The 17607-nt window shown below is 44.9% G+C and overlaps 1 protein-coding gene across 1 annotated transcript; it reads right to left on the reverse strand.

Moving 5' to 3' along the window:
- Positions 1 to 111: 111 nt before the first annotated feature.
- Positions 112 to 17508, reverse strand: GLT8D1 (glycosyltransferase 8 domain containing 1). Its single transcript, XM_038772007.1, has 10 exons — positions 17481 to 17508; positions 9435 to 9481; positions 9241 to 9339; positions 6891 to 7104; positions 3691 to 3808; positions 2710 to 2794; positions 2376 to 2488; positions 939 to 1105; positions 733 to 845; positions 112 to 619 (listed from the first exon to the last, which is right to left on the reverse strand). Exons 2-10 carry the CDS (start codon positions 9448 to 9450, stop codon positions 429 to 431), a joined length of 1116 nt encoding a protein of 371 aa, XP_038627935.1. The 5' UTR covers positions 9451 to 9481; positions 17481 to 17508; the 3' UTR covers positions 112 to 428.
- Positions 17509 to 17607: the final 99 nt, after the last annotated feature.

A 17607-nucleotide genomic window follows, 5' to 3' on the forward strand; every position in this document is an offset into this window, starting at 1 on the left:
ATTTCAGAGAGGTTTTGCAGGTCAGCCATGATGGTGATAATGACACAACCGGCTGGAGAGGGTGTGGTTTAAAACCAAGCTGGAGGAAGAGGGATATACTATGACAACCTGTATTATCAATTAAATATAATTGAATGAATTGTGCAAAAAGGATTGCCATTTTAAAGTGGGTGGCCACAGGGTATACACTTTGGATACAAAACATCCATCTTTGATTCCATTTCCTTAGTGTCAGATTATCTCTGCAGTAGTGGGCAGTGACATACGGCATACTAGTCCAGGTAGGGGAGAAGGAGATTGACTTCCAGAATGGACTTCGGAAGGCAACGGGGCAGGTGAATCTCTTTCTTGGGTTCTACCCATGACAAGTCCTGTAAACCCCCAAGGGTTACGGTGTTCTAGCGTTTCCCGATGATCCACAATCCGTTTTACATTGCGTCTGAGGTCTCGAGATGTCTCCGGATCAGACTGAATTTGCCAGTAGGATCTGGGATATACCATTTCTCCCAAACATCGGCATAGGAAGCAGTTCTTCCCCATGGCTTAAAGTGCCCATTCCAGTGGAGCAATTTGGCAGCTTTCACAAACTGGGGTGAATATCTTTTGCCAGCACTAGACCCTTCAAAAACAAAACTGAAGTTAAAAACCACTGCCCCGGGGGTAGGATAGGGTCCTCCTAACGTGGGTAGTGTATCAAAATGGACTTGAGAGGCGGTTCCCATTTCTACTTACCAAGATGTCGGACGTTCCACATGGGATCTATGCTGGAATGCTGTTTGTAAAAGACAATCAGCAGAGGAGGGGTCGCGGCACTGCCCGCTAAGGTCCTGCTATATAACTCCTCTCTGAAAGGACAAACGGAACAAGAGATGAATTATTAATAGCCCCGGCTGACGGGTAGGGTATAACTTGCAGGACTGTCAGTGGGTAGCACTTACTGTATATTGAGTCTCATCCATTTTTCCAGCTGGTCTGTGATGTTTTGTTGTTTCCATTCTGTTAGATTTGCAACAAAGACCCCAGGATTAAAAGAGCATGTGCTGGCTCTCATGGCAAGTTTCCGAATCCTTTCTTTTTTGTAGTCCAGAAATCCGATGTAATTGTACTGAGAACAGAATCAAAAGCACACGTTGGTCTCATCTGCACGGGGCAAACTTTTTGCAGAACATATACTGCTCACCAGCTACAAGCAGCGAATTGCCATGGTCAGGCTAATTTAAGGATTGGATTTGAGTGCAGAGGAGCAATCATTCACTCAGTTCTGCCAGAATGGCTGCCCTTCTGCCTGGGTACACTGCAATGCCCACCCTAAGAGCTGAGTATATTAGGTAAAGTAAGGTACAGTACGGGAATCGGTAGAGTGTAAGGATACTCATCAGAAGGAAGGACGTGAGTTCTAATCCCAGTTCCGACACGTCTGCCGTGTGACCGAGAAGCAGCGTGGCTTAGTGGAAAGCACACTAGGTCTTAATCCCCATTTTACAGATGAGGTAACTGAGGCCCAGAGAAGTGAAGCGACTTGCCCCAAGTCACACAGCTGACAACTGGTGGAGCTGGTATTTGAACCCATGACCTCTGACTCCAAAGCCCAGGCTCTTTCCACCGAGCCACACTGCTTCTAATCCCTGCTCTGCCACTTATCAGCTGTGTGACTTTGGGCAAGTCACTCAACTTCTCTGCGCCTAAATTACCTCATCTGTAAAATGGGGATTAAGACTGAGCCCCACATGGGACAACCTTGCATCTCCCCCAGCACTTAGAACAGTGCTTGGCACATAGTAAGCACTTAATACCATCATCATTATTATTACTATTATTCTCTGTGCCTCAGTTACCTCATCTGTAAAATGAGGACTAAGAGTGTGAGTCCCATGTGGGACATGGACCGTGTCCAACCTGATTAACTTATATCTGCCCCACTGCTTAAAACAGTGCTTGGCACACATAAGCACTTACCAAGTACAAAAATAATAATACTTGTCCAGTGCTGGGGAAGTGGGGTGTGTACCAACGTGCTTGGAAAGGGGAGAGCCAAGAGAGGAGTTACGAGCATTAGTAGGGCTTTGAAGACGAAGAGTGGGAGTATGTCTCTAAGTTTTTAAACTAAAAAACTAAGTTTTTTCTGCTTGCAGCAGAAGCACAGAGTTTAAAAAGCAAGGTTGCTCCCAATCTTCCTGAAATAGCCCAGTGTCGAGTTTGGATATTTGCCTGTTACAATGTTGCCGAGCCTGATCTGAAAGGGTAAAAGTAGCTTGTTCCAGGTCAGACTTGATGCCCAAAGGAGCAGCAGTCAAGGTCAAGGACTGGGTCAGACTGGCGATTTCCTACTGCCTGCACCATTTCTTCAGGTAAAATTACAGGGACCAGCTCGTCACCTGATTTCCTGCTCCACGGATGACCACTCTGGAAGAGGTTGAGTCACAGTCTTCTGAAAAGGCAGCTGCATGACCAGGCTTCAGAGGCGTATTATAGAGAGCAAGAATATCATCTGCAGACCAAAGCAAATTAACAGATGAATGATACCGATTTACTGAAGACATGGATTTTCAAACACTTCCGGCAGTTTCTCCTCCCTTACAACAGCACTATTCGTAAAAACGTTCGTCCATTCCCACCCATCGGATTAGATCTATAATGCACATACTCCAATGGGGATCTGGAAGTCAACTGTCCCAGTTCATCGCTGGCCTCGGAGTAAAAATCTAGTACCTTGCACGATTACATCGTCATCCATGTATATTGCCTTATTTGCGTTGGGAACCAAATTAGGCAGGTAGAATCTTGCATAGGTTAACTGTAAACAAGGAAGCGAGAAAATGGTTACCTAGAAGAAATCATAGCCAATACCACTGACTTTACCATCTGCTTCTGCGTCAGACCCTCGTGACAGCCCCGCCCGCACCCTCCGCTCCTCTGCCGCTAATCTCCTCACCGTGCCTCGTTCTCGCCTGTCCCGCCGTCGACCCCCGGCCCACGTCATCCCCCTGGCCTGGAATGTCCTCCCTCCGCACATCCGCCAAGCTAGCTCTGCTTCCTCCCTTAAAAGCCCTACTGAGAGCTCACCTCCTCCAGGAAGCCTTCCCAGACTGAGCCCCCTCCTTCCTCTCCCCCTCCCCACCCCCCGTGCCTTACCTCCTTCCCCTCCCCACACCACCTGTATATGTTTGTACGTATTTATTACTCTATTTTATTTGTACACATTTATTCTATTTATTTTATTTTGTTAATATGTTTTATCTGTCTCCCCCCTTCTAGACTGCGAGCCCGCTGTTGGGTAGGGACCGTCTCTATATGTTGCCAAATTGTACTTCCCAAGCGCTTAGTACAGTGCTCTGCACACAGTAAGCGCTCAATAAATACGATTGAATGAATGAATGAATGAATACACGGTAGCCTGTCCCTCTACGGCCTTCAGACTCAACTGTAAGCTGTTTGTGGGTAGGAAACATGTCGACCAACTCTTTTCTACTGTACTTTCCCAAGCCCTTAGTACAGTGCTCTGCCAGCGGTAAGCACCCAAATACCATCGATGGACTGGTTTCGAATGCAGGATACATTGCTTGTGATTGAATGTGCTTTGAAAAGTTTTCAAAGAAAATCCTAAGTAATAGGTATGATGAAATGTTTATCCAAGTATCTAATACCTCAGCCTCCCATTTACAGAAGCAGACGATGGTAAATGGCACTCACTGGTTTCACAGGATCCAGTTGGTCTGGATCCACCTTGACTTTCCCTTCCAGAAGTTGAGGGTTGAATGTCACGATTTTGTGTTTGACATCTTTCAGCACAGCGCTATTAAGCCAGGATCTGGACCGAGTAAAAGCAGGCCAAGTCACTTCCACTTTTTAAAATGATTCAGGTACGGTAGAAAGAAATGGTTTTGATATTTTAAAACTTCAACGAGTCTTTGAATCTCATCAAAAAGGGGATATCCCCCACAGATCAAAATTTCTACTTTTAAAATACTGAATACGGAAGATAACAATCGCTATTAGGTTCTCTCGAAGCAAAACATCTGGGATAAGTGTGAGCCTTTGGTGAGAGCTCTGTGCTTTCAAAACACCCAATTAAAGAGCCTTGCCAAGGGAATTGCAGAGAAAGAATAAGGAGATTATTTCGTTTCCCAGGAAGCAAAGGGGCTGATTCGCTACCTTCTGCAACAGAAAGGTTATCATCATCAATCGTATTTATTGAGCGCTTACTGTGTGCAGAGCACTGTACTAAGCGCTTATCCTGGAGGGAGCTGACCTCCAGAGTTCTCTGGATGGGGAAGTGGCATGCGAATCTCTTCCCTGGCTAGGTAGCGCAGAGGAGCAGCATGGCCTAGTGGATAGAGCACCGGCCTGTGAGTCAGAAGGTCACGGGTTCTAATCCCAGCTCTGCCACTTGTCTGCTGTGTGGCCTCGGGCAAGTCACTTCACTTCTCTGGGCCTCAGTTCCCTCATCTGTAAAATGGGGATTAAGACTGTGAACCCCATGTGGGATGGGGACTTTGTCCAACCCAATTATCTTGTATCTACCCCAGTGCTTATAACAGTGCCTGGTACATAGCAAGCACTTAAAAATACTACTATTATTATTGTTATTAAAAAGGGGAATAAGACAGCCCCACGTGGGACAAGGACTGTGTCCAACCTGATTAGCCTGTATCTACCCCAACACTTAGTACAGTGCCAGGCAGATAGGAAGCACTTAAATACCACTTAAAAACCCCCCAACAAAATGGGGGTTGATGATCTATTTGGGGAGGTTTGTTTTAAATCTCTGTGGTTACGAATGTCCATTTGGATTTCCTCTTTGCATTCTTTTCAACTGACTCTCCAATTAAAATATTTGTTTTTTGTTGGTTTTTTTATGGCATTAGCCTTAGCTAACTGTACTGCACTAAGCACTGGGGTAGATACAAACTAATCAGCCTGGACACAGTTCATGTCCCACATGGGGCTCACAGTCCTAATCCTCATTTTACATATGAAGTAACTGAGGCACAGAAAAGTTAAGTGACTTGCCCAAGGTCACACAGCACACAAGTAGCGGAGCTGGGATTAGAACTCAGGTCCTCTGACTCCCAGACACGGGCTCTTTCTACTAGTCCATATTGCTTAATTTGATAACAAACATGTTTAATCAGACTTTTAAAACTCTTCAGAGGACGCGGGCAAGGCAAAGTTCCCTTCTCTCTTAGGACTGGTGAGGGGCTGGCTTTTACTTCTCTTCCGGGTTACCTTAGCAAAGTGGCCTCTCTCTCCCACAAAATGAGTGAGTCTAACAGTAAGCGCTCAATAAATACGACAACGAATGAACTGATGAACATTTATCTCTACCCATACCAAAGATCCATCGACAAAAAGGGACAAAAAGTTACCACTGTGCTCTGTACACTTCACTCTTCTTTAACATGGGGCTAAGTTCCTGATGAATCCCACATTAAGAAAACTCATTCCTGGATCAGTGCCACATATGTGCAAACAACCATTTCTCCTACCACAATGTGTTCTGTCTTAATAATAATAATAATTATGGTATTTGTTAAGCACTTACTATGTGCCAGGCATTGTACTAAGCGCTGGGATGGACACAAGCAAATCCGGTTGGACTCAGTCTCTGTCCCACGTAGGGCTCAATGTCTCAAATCCCCATTTTACAGATGAGGGCACTGAGGTACGGAGAAGTTAAGTGACTTGCCCAAGGTCACACAGCAGACAAGTGGCGGAGCCAGGAGTAGAACCCACAACTTCTGACTCCCAGGCGTATTAAGCGTTTACTATGTGCCAAGCGCTGGGCTAGGTACAAGACAATCAAATCGGACACAGTCCCTGCCCTACGGGATGTAGCTTAACTACATCACGGGGTTCAATCTAAAAAGGGTAGCGAGAACACAGGTGAGAGAAGAACTGAGTGTACCCAGCTAAAAGGTGACTATAGCAAGATGAGTTTCCTAGCACCTTCATGGCAGGAAGCGGAACCTAAGCCTCAGAAGCGAGAGCAGACCAGAAATCCAGAGAGAAGCGAGCTGAACTTGGCAAGCGGTAGTCAGGAGATGCAAGGAGTGAGCCCCAGGCAGGAGATTAGGGTGAGAGCAAGCTGTTCTACTTCTTGCTAAACTCCAGCTCCTCATTCAATCTGCTTTCCGCTCCCTTCGGATCCCCGGATCCCAACGCCTCTGCTTCTGGTCCGTGCTGGTAGTGCTCTACAACGACAGCTATATTAGCACTTCGGCTACAGCCCACCATCCAGACTACTCTTCACGGAAGCCAAGCTGGCAGCTTTAAGCAAGACATCTTTGCCGAGCTGACAGAGTCAGCGACGCCCGGCCGAGGCCAAGAGGTCGACGACGTAGTTAACAGGTGAATTCTCACTACCTGTGAGCAAGCTCATTCGAAGTGGGCTTCACTTCAAGACTTGAATGAAACCTACTGCGGGCCTTATTTAGAGAAAGCAGGGAGGTGAGATTGAAACGGTACTGAAAAAAATGTCACTTCTTGAGATGACCCCTCACCGTGATAGGGCCTCAGTGTGGCTTAGTGGAAAGAGCACGGGATTGGGAGTCAGAAGTCGTGGGTTCTAATCTCAATTCTGCCACTTGTCTGCTGTGTGACCTCGGGCAAGTCACTTCACTTCTCTGAGCTTCAGTTACCTCATCTGTAAAATGGGGATTAAGATTGTGAAGCCCATGTGGTACAACCTGGTTACCTTGTATCTACCCCAGGGCTTAGAACAGTGCTTGGCACTTAGTAAGCGCTTAACAAATACCATCATCATTATTATTATTATAACTAAGGGGTGTCTCAGGCTACACTCCGGACTGGGATGGTTTTCCTCCTGTAAACGCCCTTCAGGCCACTGGGTCTGTGGCAGAGCTGCTAGGATAGAAAAGAGCTGAGCATACCTGAGGTGATCTGCAGTACTGTTCAGAGTAACAATGTGGAAAACCACATTGGACTGGGTGTTATGATAAATGCTATTAATAGCTGCAATAGTGCCCCCGAGTCTTTCTTCAGACGCTGCGATGACCACGGGGATTTCATCTCCGCTCTTATCTACCAAGACTTCTGGGGCTTCGGGGACAAAATCGACTGGCTGCAATCCCACAAGATTTGAATCTGTGGAGGACGGATAAAGACAACGGGAAGTTAGTGAGGGGCTCTTTGTGCAGTGAGGCCAGTGTCAAATAAGTGAGTTCCGGACACGAACCCAAAGCCAGGGTCGTATTTATTGAGCGCTTACTGTGTGCACAGCACTGTATTGAGCGCTTGGGAAGACCAAGTCGGCCACATAGACGGTCCCTACCCAACAGCGGGCTCGCAGTCTAGGCCCCAAGCCCAGCCCGTCAACCCTATATAATAACGATGGTGATGGTGGCGTTTATTAACCGCTTACTACGTGCAGAGCACTGTGCTAAGCGCAAGGGAGAAGCAGCGTGGCCCAGTAGAAAGAGCCTGGGCTTTGGAGTCGGAGTTCATGGGTTCAAATCCCGGCTCCACCATTTGTCAGCTGTGTGACTTTGGGCAAGTCACTTCACTTCTCTGGGCCTCAGTTCCCTCATCTGTAAAATGGGGATGAAGACTGTGAGCCCCACGTGGGACAACCTGATCACCTTGTATCCCCCCCAGTGCTTAGAACAGTGCTTTGCACATAGTAAGTTCTTAATAAATGCCATTATTATTATTATGGGTTCAAATCCTGGCTCCGCCAACCATCAGCTGTGTGACTTGGACTTCCCAAGCGCCTTGCGCAGCACTCTGCACACAGTAAGCGCTCAGTAAATACGATTGAATGAATGACTTTGGGCAAGTCACTTCACTTCTCTGGGCCCCAGTTACCTCATCTGTAAAATGGGGATGAAGACTGTGAGCCCCCCATGGGACAACTTGATCACCCTGTAGCCTCTCCACCGCCTAGAACAGTGCTTTGCACATAGTAAGCACTTAATAAATGCCATTATTATTATTATTATTATTTAAAGGGGGAGAAAAGAGAAAAAAGAGCCTGCAGGAATAGAATGGCATAGTGGATAGGGCCCAGGCCTGGGAGTTGAAAGGGTGTGCATTCTAATCCTGGTTCCGTGACCTTGGGCAAGTCACTTTACTTCTCTGGACCTCAGTTACCTCCTCTGTAAAATGGGGATTGAGTCTGTGAGCCCCAAGTGGGACAGGGACTGTACCCACCCCAGTGCTTAGTACAGTGCCTGGCACACAGTAAGCACTTAACACGTATCACAATTATTATTATTAAATCACTCTTCCCCTACATTAAAAGTTAAATACATCCTCCCAGACCTTAATTCATTTTATTCTCAAACAAGAAACTATGAGGAATTACATTTGTGAGAGGGGAGCAGAAAAAGTATCAGGTATTTTATTCCTTTAAAAATAAATCTACAGTACCTTAAGGCAGTAAAGAAAGCGATTATCTGAATACTGTGATTAACTTTTTCCTACGACGGGTACTGCAAGGCATTAGTGTTTGAGTCTATTAAAAAAAAAAAACACTGAAATGGGTAATACGTTGGGTCCGTTCCAGAGCCCAGTGTGGGCAGGGATGGTCTGTCTTTATTGCTGAGTTGTACTTTCCAAGTGCTTAGTACAGTGCTCTGCACGTAGTAAGTGCTCAATAAATATGACTGACAATGAATGAATGAGAAGGAAGTGAATGGATCAAGATGGGATCTGTCCGGAAGGGAGCACATGCTTGCTTACCTGCTGTAGGGTTGGGGTTGCAGTGATCATGATATCAGTCAGTCAATCATATTTATCGAGTGCTTACTGTGTGCAAAGCACTGTACTAAGCGCTTGGGAGAATGCAACAATAGACATATTCCCTGCCCACAAAGAGGTTACAGTCTAGTGATGCTGCTGATGGTGGGGGCTGTAGTTTCTCTTCGGGCCTGCTCCAATGCAGGCCACAGACGCTAAGCGGTAAGATGGGATAACCACTTACCTGCGGGTCTCTTTTTGAAAAAAAATCTACCGCAGTGGATTAGTTGGTTATAGGAGACTTAGATGGACTCTACTAGCACCCAAGAACCTCTTTCCCACTAAAGTCTGCACTGGTTTGCATCTGGCTTTGAGGCTACCAACTTAACTGAGTGAGAAATAATCCAGTGGGGTCAAAATAAAGGGAACTCACTGCACACAACAGGGAATGGAGAGTTTCAAAGACCCTCTTCTGTACATCTACATCTGTCACCCCATTGGTGTTCCACTGTAGTTCCCATTTGTCCACAAAGATAACTGTACCTGAGACCTCTCTTCTTAACAAATCACTCAGACCCAGGAAGTTATGATGCAGAACTAACAAAAAGACACCAACAGCAAAGACCAGGATGATGATGTTCACTGAAACATAAAAAAGGAGAAAAAAACATTATTAGATCTCTTGGCTTTTTATCCAGCTCTGAAAAAAACAATGCAGATCTCTAGGAAATAAGTACCTTTTCGGAATGACATTTTCCCTTCTCCTTACAAAGCTGTCACAAACCTGTACAAAAAATTAAAAAAAAAAACAACCCAGAGAGATCAACTGAAAATTCTGGACAAATATGTCAATCGTATTTATTAAGCACTTACTGTGCGAAGAGCACTGTATTAAGCACTTTGGACAGTACAATATAACAATAAACACATTCCCTGCCCACGGTATGCTTACAGTCTAGAAGGGAAGACGGACATTAATATAAATAAATAAATTACAGACATGGGAAGTGTGAACTGCATGTTGTTATTCCAAGGGGGTGGTGGAATTGAGGTAGAGAGAAGAGCAAAAAATACAGCTTTATGAGTTTGCTCTAAATTGGAAATAATTCTTGGGGATTTTCCTTGAGGAATCATTGTGTTGCCTCACAGAAAAAATCCAAAGAAGACTTTGGCCCCATGGAGAAAATCCTTATTTGAGGGAAAAGTCCATGAGAAGGGGCAATGATCTATTATGAGCCTCTTCACTCTATCCCACTGCTAGAACAGCCTGGAGAACTTATTCGCTCCTGCGGCTTCAACTATCACCTCTATGCGAATGACACCCAAATCTGCATCTCCAGCCTGGATCTTTCCCTCTCTGCAGTGTCACATTTCTTCCTGCCTTCAAGACATCTCTACTTGGATGTCCTCCCGTCACCTCAAGCTTAACATGTCCAAAACAGAGCTCCTAATGTTCCCACTTAAACCCTGTTCTCCCCTGCCATCACTGTAGACGGCACCACCATCCTTCCTGTCTCACGACCCCGTAACCTTGGCGTTATCCCTGACTCCTCTCTCAATTCACCCCACATATTTGATCCATCACTAAATCCTGTCGGTTCCACCTTCACTTCGCTAAAATTCTCCCTTTCCCCTCCATCCAAACTGTTACCACGGTAATCCAAGCACTTATCCTATCCCGCCCTGATTACTGTATCAGCCTCCTTGCTGACCTTCCAGCCTCCTGCCTCTCCCCACTGCAGTCCATACTTCATTTGGCTACCTGGATCATTTTTCTACAAAAACGTTCAGGACATGTTTCCCCACTCCTCAAGAAACTCCAGTAGTTGCCCATCCAGCTCTGCGTCAAACAAAAACTCCTCATCATCGGCTTCAAAGCACTCCATCACCTTGGCCCCTCAACTCACCTTACTACTCTCCTATTACAACACAACAAACACGCTTCGCTCCTCAAATGCTAACCTTCTCACTGTTCTTCAGTCTCACCTACCTTGCCACCGACCCCTTGCCCATGTCCTGCCTCTGGCCTGGAATGCCCTCCCTCCTCAAATCCGACGGTTACTCTCCCCGCCTTCAAAGCCTTACTGAAGGCACATCTCTAAGACGCCTTCCCTGACTAAGCCTTCCTTTCCTCTTCTCCCACTCCCTACTACGTTGCCCTGACTTGCCCCTTTTATTCATCTCCCTTTCCAGCCTCACAGCACTTACCTGTAATTTATTTATTTCTATTAATGTCTGCCTCCCCCTCTAGACTGTAACCTCATTGTGGGCAGGGAATGTGTCAGTTTATTGTTATACTGTACTCTCCCAAGCGCTTAGTACAGTGCTCTGCGCACAGTAAGCGCTCAATAAATGTGACTGAACAGTTGAAGTTGGCTTGGGATTAGTGTGTCCCACCCTGCCAGTAGCCTAAAAGAACAACAACAAAAGACAAACAAAAAACAAAGCCCTACTCACTGTACCTCGATTTTGTCTGTGTCACCACCAAACCCTTTTCCATGTCGTCCCTCTGGTCTGGAACTCCCTCCCCCTTCACAGCTGATGGCCCACCACTCTGCCCATCTTTTTTTTTATGGTATTTGTAAAGCGCTTACTATGTGCCAGGCACTGTACTAAGTTCTGGGATAGACACTCGCTAACCTGATTGGACACAGTCCATGTCCCACATAGGACTCACCGTTTTAATCCCCATTTTATAGATGAGGTAACTGAGGCACAGAGAAGTGACTTGTCCAAGGTCACACAGTAAACAAGTGGCGGAGCCAGAATTAGAACCCAGGTCTTTCTGACTCCTAGGCCCACGCTCTATCCACTAGACCATGCTGCTTCTTGAGCCTTCAAAGCCATATTAAAATCAAATCTCTTCCAAGGAGCCTTCCCCAACTAAGCCCTTATTCCCTTCTGCACCTGGATCTGTACTCTTTAGGCACTTGATATTCACCGGACCATCAACTCCTCAGCACTTAGGCACATACCTGTAATTTATTTTAATGTCTCCCACTCAAGTCTGTAAGCTCTCTGAGGGTGGGGAGAACCTGTATACTGACACTGTTGTACTGTACTCCCCCAAGGGCTTAGTATAGTGATAATAATAATAATAATGTTGGCATTTGTTCAGCACTTACTATGTGCAGGGGGGGTACAAAGTGATCAGGTTGTCCCACGTGGGGCTCACAGTCTTAATCCCCATTTTACAGATGAGGGAACTGAGGCTCAGAGAAGTTAAGTGACTTGCCCAAGGTCACACAGCAGACATGTGGCGGAGCCGGGATTCGCTTGGTGATCTGCACCCACTAAGTGCTCAAATACAATTAATCGATTACAGTGCTCTGCACACAGTAAGCCCTCAGTGATTATCACCGAATGATACAAGAGTGGTCAAAATTTTAAAACGGAGCAGATCTCCTTCAACCAATCTTCTGTGGGCCAGCTGTCACGACGCCACCATTCACAGGCCTAGTTCAAGTTTCATCACACATTAGCCAATTAAGCATAATCACTGTATTTGTTAAGCACTTACTATGTGCCAAACACTGTACTAAACACTGGGGTTGATACAAGATAATCAGATTGGACACTGTCCCTGTTCCACATGGGACTCAGAGTCTATGCGGGAGGGAGAACAGGTATTGCAACTCCATTTTACAGATGAAGGGACTGAGGCACAGAGAAGTTAAGTGACTTGACCAGAGTCACACAACAGGCGAGGGGCAGAACTTTGATTAGTTCTAACTCTCAGGTCCAAGCTGTTATAACTAGGCCATGCTGCTTTAAGTACATTCATTCACACTGGTTTTCTATCTGTAATGCCAGGCTTACATCCTTGAGGAACTCCCCATTAAGAAAAACAAGTGTTATAGGATGAGTACTTTCACAGATGTGAGGTACATGGACAAAACCATTTCTTCTGACATCACATGGCACACTATCCAGGTAGAGGCGTGTTATTGGAAGAACATTCCCTGACTCACTAAATGTTCTAACCGCTTCATCAGATGAAAACATGCATTAACAGAACTGAATGCATTTATCTATTCAGTCATTTGTGCCCCATCATTTATAACTACTTCCCCCTTCAGCGATGTATATTTGTCAGTTTGTGTCTGTTGGCTTCCCCATTACTTTTTAAATTCCCTGAGACCTTTCACTATGGTGCCCTGCACACAGTAGATGTTCAATAAATATACAGCTGATACTAAAAATAATCCTATTAACATAATATAAGAAATGCCATGGTCCACCCAGTTCACTACCCTGTCACAATGAAAACAAGATGACGGTTAGGAATGTAACAGCCAACATTCCCGAAGTCAGTCCCTCTCCCCACATCCCCAAATACTCCACTAACGGACCTCTCATTTAATATAACCAGATCCCTCAATCAATCAGTCGTATTTATTGAGTGCTTACTAGGTGCAGAGCACTGTTCTGTTTGGGAGAGTACAACACAACAGAAAGAGTATAATACAACTGAGAGAATACAACACAACAAAATGAGTACAACAAACAAACAGGAAAAGTACAATACAACAAAAAGAGTATGATACATCAGCAATTGCCTCTTTTGGGGTGATGGTGAGAGAAGGGAGCTGACAAAAGGAGGGGGAGAGTGGCAAGAAGATGTGTTCTGTTGCACCAGTGTAAAATGGAGGCAGGTAGGGGTATGGGTGGGAGGCTCAATCCAATTAATCAACCAATAGTATTTATTGAGCACTTACTGTGGTCGTGGGTTCTAATCCCGGCTCCACCACTTGCCAGCTGTGTGACTTTGGGCAAGTCACTTCACTTCTCTGGGCCTCAGTTACCTCATCTGTAAAATGGGGATTAAGACTGTGAGCCCCACGTGGGTCAACCCGATTACCTTGTATCTATCCCAGCGCTCGGAACAGTGCTCGGCACACAGTAAGCACTTAAAAAATACCATTATTATTATTATTATGTGAGCAAGCACTGAGCTAGGCGCTTGGGGAAAGTGCAGTACAATAGATTTAGTAGACAACGTGGCTTAGTAGACAGAGCCCGGGCTTGGGAGTCAGAGGTCATGGGTTCTAACCCCGGCTCCGCCACTTATGAGTTGTGTGACTCTGGGCAAGTCACTTAACTTCTCTGTGCCTCAGTTTCCTCGACTGTAAAATGGGGATCAAAACCGTAAGCTCCACGTGGGACAACCTGACCACCTTGTATTTCCCCCAGCGCCAGAACAGGGCTCGGCACACAGTAAGCGCTTAACAAGTACCATCGTTATCCTTAGTAGTGTGGCTCAGTGGAAAGAGCAAGGGCTTTGGAGTCAGAGGTCATGGGTTCTAATCCCGGCTCCGCCACTTATCAGCTGTGTGACTTTGGGCAAGTCACTTCACTTCTCTGTGCCTCAGTTCCCTCATCTGTAAAATGGGGATGAAGACTGTGAGCCCCCTGTAGGACAACCTGATTGCCTTGTAACCTCCCCAGTGCTTAGAACAGTGCTTTGCACATAGTAAGCACTTAATAAATGCCACCATCATCATCATCATCAATCGTATTTATTGAGCGCTTACTGTGTGCAGAGCACTGTACTAAGCGCTTGGGAAGTCCAAGTTGGCAACATATAGAGACAGTCCCTGCCCAACAGTGGGCTCACAGTCTAAAAGGGGGAGACAGAGAACAAAACCAAACATACTAACAAAATAAAATAGAATAGATATGTACAAGTAAAATACATAAACAAATATGTACAAACATATATCATCAATCGTATTTATTGAGCGCTTACTATGTGCAGAGCACTGTACTAAGCGCTTGGGAAGTACAAATTGGCAACATATAGAGCCAGTCCCTGCCCAACAGTGGGCTCACAGTCTAAAAGGGGGAGACAGAGAACAAAACCAAACATACTAACAAAATAAAATAAATAGAATAGATATGTACAAGTAAAATACATAAACAAATATGTACAAACATATATCATCAATCGTATTTACTGAGCGCTTACTATGTGCAGAGCACTGTACTAAGCGCTTGGGAAGTACAAATTGGCAACATATAGAGCCAGTCCCTGCCCAACAGTGGGCTCACAGTCTAAAAGGGGGGGACGGAGAACAAAACCAAACATACTAACAAGATAAAATAAATAGAATAGATATGTACAAGTAAAATACATAAATAAACAAATATGTACAAACATATATCATCAATCGTATTTACTGAGCGCTTACTATGTGCAGAGCACTGTACTATGCGCTTGGGAAGTACAAATTGGCAACATATAGAGACAGTCCCTACCCAACAGTGGGCTCACAGTCTAAAAGGGGGAGACAGAGAACAAAACCAAACATACTAACAAAATAAAATAGAATAGATATGTACAAGTAAAATACATAAACAAATATGTACAAACATATATCATCAATCGTATTTATTGAGCGCTTACTATGTGCAGAGCACTGTACTAAGCGCTTGGGAAGTACAAATTGGCAACATATAGAGCCAGTCCCTGCCCAACAGTGGGCTCACAGTCTAAAAGGGGGAGACAGAGAACAAAACCAAACATACTAACAAAATAAAATAAATAGAATAGATATGTACAAGTAAAATACATAAACAAATATGTACAAACATATATCATCAATCGTATTTACTGAGCGCTTACTATGTGCAGAGCACTGTACTAAGCGCTTGGGAAGTACAAATTGGCAACATATAGAGCCAGTCCCTGCCCAACAGTGGGCTCACAGTCTAAAAGGGGGGGACGGAGAACAAAACCAAACATACTAACAAGATAAAATAAATAGAATAGATATGTACAAGTAAAATACATAAATAAACAAATATGTACAAACATATATCATCAATCGTATTTACTGAGCGCTTACTATGTGCAGAGCACTGTACTATGCGCTTGGGAAGTACAAATTGGCAACATATAGAGACAGTCCCTACCCAACAGTGGGCTCACAGTCTAAAAGGGGGAGACAGAGAACAAAACCAAACATACTAACAAAATAAAATAGAATAGATATGTACAAGTAAAATACATAAACAAATATGTACAAACATATATCATCAATCGTATTTATTGAGCGCTTACTATGTGCAGAGCACTGTACTAAGCGCTTGGGAAGTACAAATTGGCAACATATAGAGCCAGTCCCTGCCCAACAGTGGGCTCACAGTCTAAAAGGGGGAGACAGAGAACAAAACCAAACATACTAACAAAATAAAATAAATAGAATAGATATGTACAAGTAAAATACATAAACAAATATGTACAAACATATATCATCAATCGTATTTACTGAGCGCTTACTATGTGCAGAGCACTGTACTAAGCGCTTGGGAAGTACAAATTGGCAACATATAGAGCCAGTCCCTGCCCAACAGTGGGCTCACAGTCTAAAAGGGGGGGACGGAGAACAAAACCAAACATACTAACAAGATAAAATAAATAGAATAGATATGTACAAGTAAAATACATAAATAAACAAATATGTACAAACATATATCATCAATCGTATTTACTGAGCGCTTACTATGTGCAGAGCACTGTACTATGCGCTTGGGAAGTACAAATTGGCAACATATAGAGACAGTCCCTACCCAACAGTGGGCTCACAGTCTAAAAGGGGGAGACAGAACAAAACCAAACATACTAACAAAATAAATAGAATAGATATGTACAAGTAAAATACATAAACAAATATGTACAAACATATATCATCATCAATCGTATTTATTGAGCGCTTACTATGTGCAGAGCACTGTACTAAGCGCTTGGGAAGTACAAATTGGCAACATACAGAGAGTCATCATCATCATCATCAATCGTATTTATTGAGCGCTATGTGCAGAGCACTGTACTAAGCGCTTGGGAAGTACAAATTGGCAACATATAGAGACAGTCCCTACCCAACAGTGGGCTCACAGTCTAAAAGGGGGAGACGGAGAACAAAACCAAACATACTAACAAAATAAAATAAATAGAATAGATATGTACAAGTAAAATACATAAACAAATATGTACAAACATATATCATCAATCGTATTTATTGAGCGCTTACTATGTGCAGAGCACTGTACTAAGCGCTTGGGAAGTACAAATTGGCAACATATACAGTCCCTGCCCAACAGTGGGCTCACAGTCTAAAAGGGGGAGACGGAGAACAAAACCAAACATACTAACAAAATAAAATAAATAGAATAGATATGTACAAGTAAAATACGTAAATATGTACAAACATATATACATATAACTTCTCTGTGCTTCAGTTCCCTCAGCTGTAAAATGGGGGTGAAGACTGTGAGCACCCCATGGGGGACAACCGGATCACCTTGTAACCTCCCCAGCGCCTAGTACAGTGCTTGGCACATAGTAAGTGCTTAATAAGTGCCGTTATTCTTTTTTCTTAGTAGTAGCCGCCCCCCCTGCCCACAGGGGAGCTTACTGGCTTGAAGATAAAGTATGGAGAGGGGAGATGGTGGAGTATGAAGAGAAAAGCCAGGGGGGGCGTCAACACACGGTCTGAAAAGGCTGCCTACAGGCTGGACGCCCTTGGGGCACCACGTTGGCCCCGGGAAGGGCTGGGCAACCGCTTTCTCATGAGGTAGGAGAGGGACGAGTCTGTTTGGTTTTGTTCTCCGTCAGACTGTGAGCCCACTGCTGGGGAGGGACTGTCTCTCTAGGTTGCCAACTTGGACTTCCCAAGCGCTCAGTACAGTGCTCTGCACATAGTAAGCGCTCAATAAATACGATTGATTGATTGATTGACGAGACCTACTCGCCCGGACGAGGGCCACCCCCACGCGCTTACCTCAGGCTCGGCGGGCGGCCGACTGAGGTGCGCCGTCGCCTCCGTCCCCTCAGCGTTCGGCGGCGCCCTCCCTCCCGCGCAGGCGCACCCCGCCCCCGCCACCTCAACGGCCGCCTGGCTGACGCAA

The sequence above is a fragment of the Tachyglossus aculeatus genome, chromosome X1 (assembly GCF_015852505.1).
Source record: "Tachyglossus aculeatus isolate mTacAcu1 chromosome X1, mTacAcu1.pri, whole genome shotgun sequence".
Taxonomy (NCBI): domain Eukaryota; kingdom Metazoa; phylum Chordata; class Mammalia; order Monotremata; family Tachyglossidae; genus Tachyglossus; species Tachyglossus aculeatus.

Bases quoted from the DNA above. Each gene is read 5' to 3' on its own strand.
- GLT8D1 (XM_038772007.1), bottom strand. The intron at 3,809-6,890 runs GTATGCTCAGCT...TACTCGGTCCAG, and splicing joins AGTACTGCAGATCACCTCAG to ATCCTGGCTTAATAGCGCTG. The intron at 846-938 runs GTAAGTGCTACC...TTGTCCTTTCAG, and splicing joins TGGATGAGACTCAATATACA to AGAGGAGTTATATAGCAGGA.